General features: G+C 43.7%; 1 protein-coding gene across 1 annotated transcript in view; it reads left to right on the top strand.

The window, feature by feature from the left end:
* Window positions 1-9,296, top strand: part of OSTN (osteocrin) — a 104,306-nt gene extending 95,010 nt beyond the window's left edge. The window contains exons 2-5 of the mRNA XM_040613890.1: window positions 1,277-1,375; window positions 4,173-4,390; window positions 7,967-8,046; window positions 8,364-9,296. Of these exons, the coding sequence (XP_040469824.1) occupies window positions 1,277-1,375; window positions 4,173-4,390; window positions 7,967-8,046; window positions 8,364-8,386 (420 nt within the window). The 3' untranslated portion in view covers window positions 8,387-9,296. The remainder of the gene's footprint in view (window positions 1-1,276; window positions 1,376-4,172; window positions 4,391-7,966; window positions 8,047-8,363) is intronic.
* Window positions 9,297-12,718: the final 3,422 nt, after the last annotated feature.

The raw sequence follows: 12,718 nt of genomic DNA, 5'->3' as shown, positions 1-12,718 counted from the left end.
AGTTTTGCAAATGCTTTTCTAGAGCTAAACTGCTCCACTGGGACAACCCTGCTTCTTTCTCCCACTTTGTTCCCTTCACCGCATGAAAATCAGCACAACAGGATCTTGCTGGACTTAAGTTTTTCTCCCTTTTAAACCAGTGACATTGCTGCTTAGCTATTCATTTCCATTGGAACTGGAGCCAAGCTTTAAGTCCTTACATTTTCCTCCGCTTCTAATTTCACTGGCGTCGAGTTCTGACCAGTTAATCAAATGTCTTTTGTGTTGCAGGTGCCTTGATGTTTATTTTGATTAGTGTACCAGTCACTATTTTTAGCTCTTTGGTCATTAGGTTGAATGAATACCAGCACAGACCTTAACCATAATAAACATGTGTTTTTAACCTTGCCACTTATTTTTATGTCTCCGTATCCAAATAATCAGGATGTGGTTACCTGTGAAGGTAGCAGACTACTACTTAAAACTTCAATGCACACCCACATATAAAAATATACATTGTAGAGGGTTACAGCTTTAAAAACACCCAGACAGACCCTTGTCTGACTTCAATGGCTGTTGCCATCGGACTGACAGACAGTGGTACCACCTGGTTTCCTGCTTTGACTTTGTCCTTTGATTCCCGTGAACCAAGTCTGCTTCACCCCTACAGAATAACCAGCGGCTTTCTTCCTTGCTACTGATCCCTGACAGACTATATATGCATGTATATATATATGTTTGTAAAATGGGGTAACCAAATAACAGAGACACATGTAAAATATTTTTAAAAGCCAAGCAAGATACAATATTTGTAGTGCTGTTTCTTGAAACTGTATCTTTACTTTTTAAAACTGGACTCCAAATGCTTTTATGGCTTTTCTCCTTTGTAGTGGGGTGGGGTGGGGAAAGTACAAAGCCAGATGGTTTTTACCATGTGTTTTCTGCCTGATAGAATAGGATAAAACAACTATTTTACATCATAGAAATATCTTTATACATCCTTTCTATTTCTGCTTTTGCCAAGCAGAGAGTCAGCAAAGAATGGAAGAATCAGGCTTGAATTACACTCTGGGGCAGGACCTGGAGACAGAGTAATCTGCAAAGTCACCTAAAGGTGAAGAGCATTCAGCTGGCACTATCTGTTTGCTGTGTGTTATGCAGTGACTCTATAAAAGAAAACATATTAACAGCCATGAGAACAGACTCTCCCTTTGCTTTCACTTCTTTAAGACCTTTGGAGCAAGGTTCCTCTGGGACTGCAACTGCAAAGTCATTAACAGATCGCTCTCCTTTGCAGATGCTGCAGTTCCAGCTTGTTGTGGTGCATTTGGCCCTTGTGATTACCCTGCTGCAGTGGCACTCTAGCTCAGTGCTCCTCGCCAAGGCAGCTCCAGAGGTAGGTGAATGTTTCTGGTGGTTGTCATGTAACCCTGCTCTTCCTCGGGTTGTTCTTGGCTACAGAGTGTGGAAGACACCACAGTATCCAAGCAGTGTTGGAAGGTGAGCGACCAGTATTGACTTTGCAAGGGCAAAGGAGGCACCTAGTGAAGAGTGATACAAATAGCATGGCTGGGAGGACAGGACAGTCTCACCTAGATTCATGCAGCCTCTGCTGAAACATCATGGGGTTTTGTGTGTGCTAAAACGTTGTCTAGTGATTTTGGATAGAGAACTTCCTGATGAGGAGAAGGAGGTGGTGGTTGCAGGGAAAGTAAACTCCTCTGGCACTGTAGGGAAGGTTTCATTCTTCTTAAAGACAAATAATAGCATGAGAAGTCCAGAGCTTTCAGAAGCCATAAGGAGATCCTTAAGAGAAGACCACCTGCACAAAAGTTACAAATCAAAGGAGACAGAACAGACCAGGAGATGGAAGCAGCGGAGTACCTTGCCTAAGCTTGCAAAGGAAAGCAACAGATGAAACGGGAGAATTGTCTCATGTTTCATCCAGGACGATATGCAGGGGTTGCACCTGAAAATACTTCTACTGTGTTCTCTGTTTTTATGTCATCTTGACATGAAGCAGATTTGGCAGGAAAGGTATGTTTGTAAGGGTTTCGTGCCATACAAAAAAAATCAAGGATTTAGGAGTCTAACACACTGTTTGGCTGTAGGGTCTTTGCATAGGTTTTAAAGATCAGCTTAGCTGTTAGATGCACACTGAAAAATACTGATGGATCCTTCTACCTTGCTCTCTCTTCAAGTAAACATGCCCTGATTATACAAAATAATACTTGTTATAGAACATAGGGCATGGGGGAACCACTCCCCGCATCAGTGCTGCAGCAGCTGCTGCTCTGGTGCAACACAGACCTGGAATCCTGTCTCTGGCAATGATAGATCTTTGTTAAAAGAACACAAGAACAGAATGACTTCAGAGCCTTCCTGATCCAGGGACCTGCACTAGACCAGGGCATGTTTTAGCTGCTGATGGGCCTGAAATTTGTCTTTGAAACAGTTTAAAAAACAGTGGTTTGGTTTTTTTTTAAAAGACATGTATGCCTTTTAGTAATGTGTTCCACTTCATCTGTGTGCTGTGTTTAAAAAGTAGCTCCTTATATTTATTTTAAATCCATCATCTGGTGACCTCATTGGATGGACTGAGGAGCTCTTTTTCTTGAGGAAAAAATTACCAGTCTTTATTCACTTCTCTGCTGTTCATAAGTTTTTAAACCCTCCACTGTACCCCCTGCACCCCACACTTATCTCTGCTTATCTGTAAAAGTTGTACTTCATTCAGTGGTTCACCATAGGACAACTGTTGTCTGCTTCTGATTACCATTTTACCTGTCTCTTTACTTCTTACAATTCTATTATATAATTTTTAAGACAAAAAGTACTCAAGAGCAGAGGCTATTTTTGACTTTCTAGTTTCAAGTGTTAGTGTAGATATTTATCCTCACTAACCAGAGGGTAGAGTTCAGTCTTTTTTCAAAGGCATAATTTTCTTGCAAACCTCTATGAAAGTTTTATAACCCTGAAAGGGAACAGAAAGGATTGCTCAGTGCACTTGAGACTCATTAAAAGTAAAGTCAGAGGACAATATGAGATCCTTTAGAAAAGTATTGACAGTGCTACATCATTTGTGTGCTCCTCCTTATATAAAGATCACAATTTTAACCAGTGACAGGGTGTATGTGCCACCCATCAGTAGTGGAAAACATCACCACCACAGCTATGGTGTGGGCCACAGGAGACAAGCATATTACATCATCCATGTGATGGCTTCCTTTATGTTTGTGCTAAATCCACTGTATATGAACAAGACAGGCAGTGGCGTGCCTCTGAGGATAGAGGAAAGCCTACTTCAAGGCATATAAACAGAAATTTCTAACCAAGTTTTTTATTAAGTCTGTGAAGATCAAGTGGAGCAAGAAGACAAACATTTCATCTGAAGAGAAAATTATTTGAGCTTAACACCTGCTTTCATAGACTATCTGCTGCCCTATATTTTTCTGTTATTTGCAAAGCAACTATTTCACTTTGATTTGGTTCATTTCTGTCTTGATTGACCTCAATATTCTCAGCTATTCTGGGTAGCGAGGTAGTTTGGCTTTGAAAAGGTTTAAGCCTAATGTCATAACCAAGGTTCAAAGTACTGTGTTGTGCAACATACTCTCCTCCGCCCCACATATTGTTACTGTATAAATTCTTTGGATGTCAGTGCTGAGCCAGTTTATTTTGGGATATTTTTTGCATAACAATTCATTCGTCAGCTTTGGATGGAAAATTCTGTATAAGTTTTCATTACTATTTATTAGCATTCATTTAAAAACTGAAAATCAGTTTCCTGAAAATTATCAGTATGGATATTGGATAATGTTGATTGCATTTTTAAATGAGATTAAATTACTCAGCTCATGCTGTAAGTGATACTAATCACACTGCTGAGATAGGGATAGTGGGCTGGCCTGCAAAAACAGGCTTTGTGAAATAAGAAATTTTGATAATTCTTGTAATAATAATGAAGATGAGTTTAATTCTATTAAAAAAGACAAAAAAACCTCCAATTTTTTTATGTCAAACTCCTGTGGGTGGAAAATGGCCATGTTTCACAGAAGGAACTTTGTTTTAAAACATGGTCCCAGGTTCAGTATCTTAGTGATTATGTATTTATAGGAGTGCTGCTGTGATACTGGTTGAAATGTTTTTTCTGGAACTTGAGCAGTAGCAAACATCCCCACTTTCTTTTGCAGCCTTTGGACCCTTCAGCTGCTCTGGGCATAGGAGCACAACCCATCACCAGTGAAGAGAAGTCAGCCACCAGCCTGGCAGCCAAACTGTTCCTTCTTGATGAGCTGGTGTCTCTGGAGAATGAGGTGACTGAGACCAAGAAGAAAAGAAGTTTCCCAGGATTTGGCTCCCCAATTGACAGAATTTCTTCAGCCTCTGTGGATGCTAAAGGCAAACAGAGGTAAATTCTTAGATGCTCCTACTATAATGATAAAGTCAGAAGAAAGCTGTTGGTAGATGTCCTGGCTACATATGGGTCAGCTTTAGCCACCAGCAGGTTTACTGGTCACTTGAGAGGTGCTTTTGATCAGGGTACCAGCATCTCTTCAGCAATTGTTCTGTTGCGTGGTGTGCAGTCCTTCAGCTGTGATGAATAATACATACACTATTCATCTATCCCTATGGTGCCAGAGAGCTAACAAAGAACATTCAACCATATGCATTTTTTAGTCCAGTTCTTTCCACTGATGTGAGCTAACATTCAGTTTAAGACTGCCTTTTTGATTGTGGGATTATTTAAAGTGAAAACATGCCCGAGGTTCAAAAGCAGAGGGGCAGGACTGGGTGTTCTCGAGGCTGGGGTGAAAAAAGAAGGTATGGCGGTGTGCACAACCTGAATAGCAAGATAAAGAACACATCATGAAAATGGGCAGACAGTAGAATGAGCTTCAAGACCTCAATCAACTGATGATAAACCAGGTTTTAATCAATACAGTAGCACAGCAATACCTTCACAGTACATGTTTGAAGATAAGCGTGTTTATAACAGGGCTAAGCAGTGATGCTTGCTGTGGCTGGGGAGAGCCAGTGAGTTTGGGGCAAAGCTCAAGGGGCTGTTTGCTGTATCTGAAAGAGCTTAACTGTCTTGTTGCCTTCTTCTGGTAACTGTCTTCCTTTGGATGGAATCCCCAATGCCACAAAGTATTTAGTAGCATGCTTAAAGCTTAATCTGGAAAGTATTCACAAGGGCCAGTCAACGTTACAAGTATTTTTTTTTCAAATGGAGTTTTGCAATATTTTCTTGTTGTTTTTCCATTTATCCACCCAGTCTGCTACTAGGGCTTCTTGACTGTGGCCAAAAGTGACAAAATACAAAATTCTTAAAACCTTGAGTATAACTATTCTGTTCTGTGTATCTCTTCGACAAATCAAAATCAGCTCATTCTTTCTTTGCTTTTTAGCACCTCTTCCTTTTCCAAGGTCATTTTTGAAACTGCAATGCCTTTTTTTTGCAAAAGTACATGGTATTCCCAATTTGTCTTATGCTTTTTGGGTGGAAATCTTGTTTCATCCTCTGTGCAGTACAAGGAAAAAAAAAAAACAACAAAAAGAAAAAAACACAAGAAAGGGAAATTGTGGTGGAAATCATCCAAGTTTCCTAACAGCTTGTCGCTGAATAATGAGCTCATGCAAATGAGTGACACACTGCACAAAATTTCTCCTTTCCCGGCATCATCAGCACCATTTGCAGTTGTTCATTGAGACTGTAACTTTGGGGGAGCCGATTAGCTTTAAAGTTTGGGATTGACTAATTTATTAGAACCATCTGAGCTGCCTTGCTCGCTGCATCTATAGTCAGATACTACCAGTAGCAGGACCGAAGATGAGATGGGTGCTATGAAACAGTGATAAGGCTGTAAGGAAGCAGTACACAGTAAGGAAATAGGCAGAGGCTGTGAAGAGGGGTAAGAGGGGTAAAACAGAGGACTGAGCACCCTATCACTGTCATGCACACAACTGTGGAGAATTGGTGTGTCACAACAGTTAACAGTGTATTCCTGTACCAGCTGGGACCGTTGCCTTTAGAGACCAGATAATGACTTTTGAAGTGTAAAAGCTGTTAAATAGATTGAACCCCTTAGTTAATACAATGTGTGTGGTGCTTGGCAACACAATAGAAACTTTTGGAAGAGGGTAGATCAAATGTAAGTCCGTGTGGCACCCACCAGTTATGGGAGGCTCATGAGTTTATAAAGCTTTGAACGCATGGGAAAGGCAGGCAGGAAGGCACGAGTCTTCAGAAGAGGCAGAAAGACCCAGAGGCAGACGGAGAGAAAGGCTCGGGGAATCTTAGAGCAGGCTCCTTTAAACAGGAGAAGCATCGCTTTGTCCCTGCTGGGTGCGGAACGGGCCCGGCCCGGCCCTGCGAGGGGCGGGTGCGGGCCTGGCTGCAGTGGCGCGGGATGGCCACACGAGGGGGCTGTGCCCGGCCGCGGGCACGGCGCTGCGCTCCCCGCGGTGCGGTGCGGTGCGGAGCCTGGCGGCGTTCCGGCTGCCGGTGCACAACCCTCCCTCACAATCCTGCCTGGGAATTTATTTCCCCTTTTTATCGAGCCAGGCTCGGCGTGATTCCAGCAGCCCGAGCCTCCCACCAGCTTGTGCCTCCCGCCGGGGGGGAAAGCCTGCTGCCCCTGAGGAGGCAGGCTGAGCATCAGCCCCTGCCTGCCTGCCCTCGGCTTCCCTTGGCTGAGCGCGGCCGTGCTGGGTCCCTCGGTTCAGGGAGGGCAGGGGAGGGCTGTGCCAGCCGCTGCCCACCCTTTGCCGTGTCACGTAGCTGCTCCAGGGTGCCCGAAGCCGCGCTCCCTGCGGACGTGGTACGCTCAGTCCCCGCTCATTGACCTCGTCCAACAGTCGCTGGCGAAGGCGCAGCAGGGAGCGGGCTGCTGGTGCGGAATGTGCCCCGGGGCTCCGGCCCACCGGAGAGGGGCGAGGAAAGGCCGTGCCCAGCTGAGCCCAGGGACCGACAGCGCTGGGCAGGGCCCCCAGGGCCGCCGGCGGGGTGAGCGTGGCAGTGCGAGCACGTTGAGCCAGGCACGAATGCAGCACAGCGCTCTGCTATCCCCCGCATCTGCCGACTTACGGAACAAAACTTCTTTTTATTTATATTCCTTGACGACGACAGATAAAGAGTTCATCTTCCAGGGCTTCTCTTGGACCTGCATTTCACTGATAAGTATTTCCAAGGGCAAAAGTTGAGGTTATTCTCGGCTGCAGAAAAACTCACCATTTCAACAATTAATTAAAATCAAACTTCTGGTGGTGGAAAAAATGCTCAAAAATACTGCATTTAGTTGGGATTATTTTTATTATTATTATTAAAAGTTGTAATAAGATATTCCTGCATACAACTTTTCACACTTTCCTCATGCCCTCATTCATCAAATCATCAGGAAATGGACCACATGGGGGAAAAAACCAAACCCAAACCACTCCCGTTTTCAATCTCATCAAAGGATTGCTGCTCTACAGTTTTGAGAACAGCACACAGTGCAGGAGACTCCACAGGAAAATCCTGCTTAGAGGTCCTCTGGCTTGTCCCCTGTTACTGTGCAATACTTTCTACCTCCTCGCTTATCTTAGCCCCACTGGGCCCTTGGAGATTTCAAAGATCCAGGCTAATGGTTTATCTGAAGTATGCATGAAACAATTCCCTTTTATGCATGCAGTGTATTTCCTTTTTTTTTATGAATAGCAGTTAACCTGTGAAGTTATTTGTTTGCTGCCAAATAAAACCAGGAATAGTGGATAAATGTCAGCCAGTCTGTAAAACAGGTGGAACTCCTGCTTATTCTTTCGTAAAACAAGATGCTTCACTTGTCTTTAAACACATCTTTGGTGGCTCCTGCACAGCTGGCCTGTCTGAACAATAACTTAGTGGGATGAATGGAGGAATCAAAGATGTCGTAACATTTTTGTTATTCCTACGATGTCTTTCTACAATTCTTTCCCTTCTCCTTTGCTTTTTTTCCTTGTGCAGGAAAGTGGTTGAGCTACCTAAGAGACGGTTTGGAGTTCCTCTTGACCGGATTGGAGTGAGCCGTCTCGGCAACACCAAGGGTTAGCAGTTCCCTCAAGTAAGCCAAAGTACTCCGGGTGTGGGCAGGCTCAGGGAACCCCACCTGCTCTCAGTTACACGGAGGTATTCAAGGCAGGCTGGTAGGCTTTTGGAAAGAGTCGCTTGGGGAATGATGGCTTCTTAAAACTAAACTGTCAATCTAGCTTGAATACCCTAAATTACACCTTAGTACCCCCCCTACAAGAAAACAAGTATTCCGAATATTTTCATCTCCTGTAGACCACCTTACAGTGTGTTTGTCTAAGCCTTGCATTTCTGACATGGGAAAATGTAATGTTTACTGCTTTTCTGCCTACAGGTGCTTCTGTTCTGAAGGATTGATGCTGCACTGGAAACACGACAGAAATATGGAAGAAGCATCACATCATGTCTTGCCGTTGACTAATGATACAACACTCAAGGAACTGACCTCCTGCAAAACCTGTTTCACCTTGCATTTAACAAATGTTGCATTTACAAATAATAACAAATTCAATTCATCAGGCCAGAATGCTCTCACAGTTGTGCGTGGTGTCACTGATAGGAAGGAACAGAAAATATGCATATAGTTTAATTGCATGGCATTTATTTCTTAAACTTGCAGAAGTTCGTTATCCTAGCAAGGGCTGTTAGATATTTTTTGGATTGAAAATAAAACTTCCAGAGATGCCAACAGCAGACCATGAAAAGCAGACAGCTTTGCACGTTTCTTTCAAGAGGGTGCTTGTTTGGTAGATGAAGGGAGGATTTAAGAGTTATGGGACAAACCTAGAATTTATTTGAAGTGCTGTTCGGGAGAAGATGTCTACTGACTTCACTAGGAGTTAGTCTGGGTAAGAACGATGACAATGCCTTAATATTTGTCCTAATGTTTTTAGTAGTCTTTATCTCTGCACCATATTTAGACATGTTTTCATCATACAGCAGATCCTGAAATGTGGTGAGACTTCTAGTTTCCTCCTTTAAGCTGATGAATACATTTCATTCCTCCCTAAGCACAACATAGCATAGTATCCAAATATGAAGTCATCTGCTTCCTAGGCCGTCTGCATTGTATGCCTTATTTTAGCCTCTTGATGTGTGCATGGGGCATAATTGGACATCCAACTCTAAAAGTTCAAGTATTTCTCACTCTGGTAAAATGTAAACATGTCTTCTCCACTTCATTTCAGAGTAAAACAGGTTATCTTAAATCCCGTTTCATGCTTTTCACTTATTTCCAGATTATAAAATATAACTGAAAAGAGCTGTTTGCTGACATCTCAGTGCTCAGATTCCTGGCTGATATTTTCTAAACCACATATGCTTCTTCATGGACTTTGGTCTGTGTCGGTCAGCTAGATTCATTGGATTGCTATTCTTGGGTATAAATCATCAGCATTGCAAAAGAAGATCCATTGACAAAGGGATTATGCAGGACTAAGAAAAAAAAGTTATTCTTGCTAAACCCCCTGTGGTAGGCAGGGAGGTAGGAATTAAGTGTTAATTTCCTAATCTTGTATGAGGCACAAAGCACCTGGCCCTCAGCTAGCAAAATGGGGAAGAACAGAGTCAGCTTCTGAGTCAGCTACAGGGAAGGAGTTGGGAAGTCAATGAGTCTTTGAAGTTAAAGTTGTTGTGAGGACTGGGGCTTTGGGGCAGTTGCTGTGGTGGGAGATGAGGCTCCTGCTCAGAAGGGCAGGTAGCATCCATTTCATGTCTGAGAGGGGGCAGTACTCAGCCACAGTAGGGACCGTTCCTATTTTCCTTCTTGCTTACAGCCCTATCCTGAGACCAGGACTGCCCCAGCCACAGAATGTTTGCAAGAAACTGCTTTTCTTGACATCTCCAATATGGGCTAATGCTGCTGACAGCAGCTGCACAAACCAGTGAATTGCATCAAGAGGTGCCCCCACCTTTCACATCACGCAGAGCCCCTCTAGCTGAGTTAGGTGATCATTCCTCCTTCGGTGAGTGACTTGTCAGTACTTGTGTGTGAGGTGAAGTACCACAGATGCTTTCCAGACCAAGCCCTTGAAGGCCATAGAAAAAAAGAAGGGCTGTAAGTCCATATGTGGTCATTTTGGGTTTTTTGTTCCTTGCTTTTCCCCTGGTCCCACTATTTATTTTCTGCTTTCAAGCTTACAGGTGAAGGTTCTGGGAGCTGGATTGGGTGAGTGTATGTAGACTGGCTGACTCAAGGTGAGATTTTCTGTTCATGCTAGAAGCAAGTCTGCAAATGCAGACCCAGAGAAGCCCAGACCCTGTCCTCTGCAGTGCAACGCCACCACCTACCCAGAGCCTGCCCTGCGGTTTGGCAAACAGTTACCTTTTTGCACTGAGCTCATCCAGACAGTCTGCAGATAATCCGCTTGCAAGGTAGCCGTATGTATGGGCCATGGGCAGATTATGGAAACGATGGCCTGACCACTCATACACCTGGCTGTCAAAAGCAGCATGGACAGAGACATTGTGTGACATGTTTTAGTAGACTGAGATCAGAGGAATCCAATGCTAATGCAGCAGCTTTGCAAAGATACTTCTGATCATAAAAGTATTTAACAGTTGGCAGGTATTAGCCTGGGCTTCCCAATAAAGAGGGGTTTTAAAGCCTGTAAATTGTGTGCAGAAATGCATTGCATCTGAAGGGTAATGTGAAAGCAAAGCAGGACAGGGATGTCTGTGGTGGTGTTGCTTGGGACTGGGAGCTGGAAGCTTTAGTCCCACTCTTGGCTTCCACCTCACTGCACAGATAGCTTGGGAGAAAGCAACAGCCTTTCTGTTCCTCTGCCCCATCCACCACAGAGCATACTGAGACTTTTGGTGGCTCAAAAAGCACTTTTTAAAGTCCATAAATTGGCAGGTGCTGTTTAAAATACGATGATGCCTGAAAAGCTGAACAACTTTTTCATAGATGATATTGGATAACTTCAGTTATTGTGCGTGGCATGGAGGTCAACAAATACGAAATGAGGATATACTGCAGCATCCATTGCACGCTAGATTTGTCCTGTGCTGCCTGTTTGTAAATCCATTCACATGCCTGTGAGGTTTTTCTGCTAATAAATCAACGTGGTCTGCTAGAATGTCTGAGGGAAAGCCCTTTAATTATTGCCTGTGGGTTATTAGCTTTAGCAAGAGTGACTGCCCAACCATAGGTGAGATGTGAGCAGCCATGATGTGGAGGTGACACCTGAGGTAGAGAAGAATTTGTGTTCTGCATGTTTAGGAGAAAGGACAGGATCCTTACAGTGACATGTGGAGGGTAAACCCAAGGAAAGCATCACTGTCTTTGCTTCAAATTAGTAGATGAATTGCATTCAGCACTTACTCATTACTCCAGCAGAAGCAGCTAACTCAGCAGCATATAGTGCCTGTGAGGAAACTGTGGGTTAATTTGGGTGCCATAATTAACTATGCTGATAGGATGTAGCACACCATGTGGGCAAAAGCATGCTAAGCAGCATGGTGCATTGCATTCCAGGGAATTCCTGTGTCTAGGATCACAGCAAGCTGTTCAATAGCCACGGACACATTCCTTTTCCTGACTTGCTGATGAGCTGTCACACCAGGTCGGAAGGCACGCTACAACTAGCAAGTAGCAGATGGAGCCTGCTGCTCTGGCCTTTCATTGCACTGGGAGTTCCTGCGAGCTGAAAGCATCTGAGCTGAACACCAGCTTGAGGCTCTCGTTGCAGCTCTTGTAATATACCTCCCTTTTGGCTAGAGCACCAAACTCTTCAAGAAAGGGAGACCCTTCTGGCAATAGGCTATAATTTTTTCCTGGATTTGGTGCTGTTGGGAGGGTATGTGAAAGTACTCTCCCACGTACCTTTTCACTTACACAAAAGCGACAGAAAATGGGAAATGTATTCTGAATCACTACCAAGGAAATAAGAAAGATTAAATGTTAACAGCAAACTGTATTTTGCATGTCATTAGACCTCACTGATATAATCAAGCTGGTTTTATTCCACAGATGCTGGCTTTGGTCTGTAATAGAATGAATAGAACTCTTAATGAAGTACATACGAGGTACTGCTGAGGTAAGCATGTGCTTCTTGCTAAAGCCCAAGGTGGTGAATGTGGCATGGTAATTACAGCTTTGGGAGAGGTAAAGTTTTGAAGAATATGTAGTATCCAACTACAGTTAAGTAGCATGGTTCAACAGAGCTGGAGAGACAGTTTAATTCTAGTAAAGTCAGTCCACACATTCACAGCGGCTTCCAGATTCTGCTCATATACACTGCTGGAAACCTCAAACGTCAGGATTTATTCTGAACTTACACTTTTGGGAACATAGTCCTTTGTTTTTGCAAATAAAGGTGGATAACATGATTTTAGATGAATGTATGTAGGAATCACTGATGGACTGTGATCCCTTCCTTCTGGACAGTGGCAGACATAATTCTGCAGTAGAAAAAGCGAGCTAGCACCTGCACTGACAGCCAGATGAGCCAAAAACCTCTGCTCAAAACATCTCTTTGGGGTGAGTAGGTACAAATCAGTGGGTCTGGTCCAGTCCTATGAGGACAGCAGCCCACACATATCCATGAGGATGACCCAACTCTCATTCCCAGTTCTGGTCAAAAGGAAGGGTGCTATACCCAGGTGTTTAACGGGAGCTTTTTTTTCCATTGTAAACTTCACATGAACCATCAAGTAACAGCAGCTTACAGCAAGGGAAATGTGCTG

This window comes from Falco naumanni, chromosome 13 (genome assembly GCF_017639655.2).
Source record: "Falco naumanni isolate bFalNau1 chromosome 13, bFalNau1.pat, whole genome shotgun sequence".
In the NCBI taxonomy this organism is placed as follows: Eukaryota; Metazoa; Chordata; class Aves; order Falconiformes; family Falconidae; genus Falco; species Falco naumanni.
This window is presented reverse-complemented; position numbering and strand designations above follow the sequence as displayed.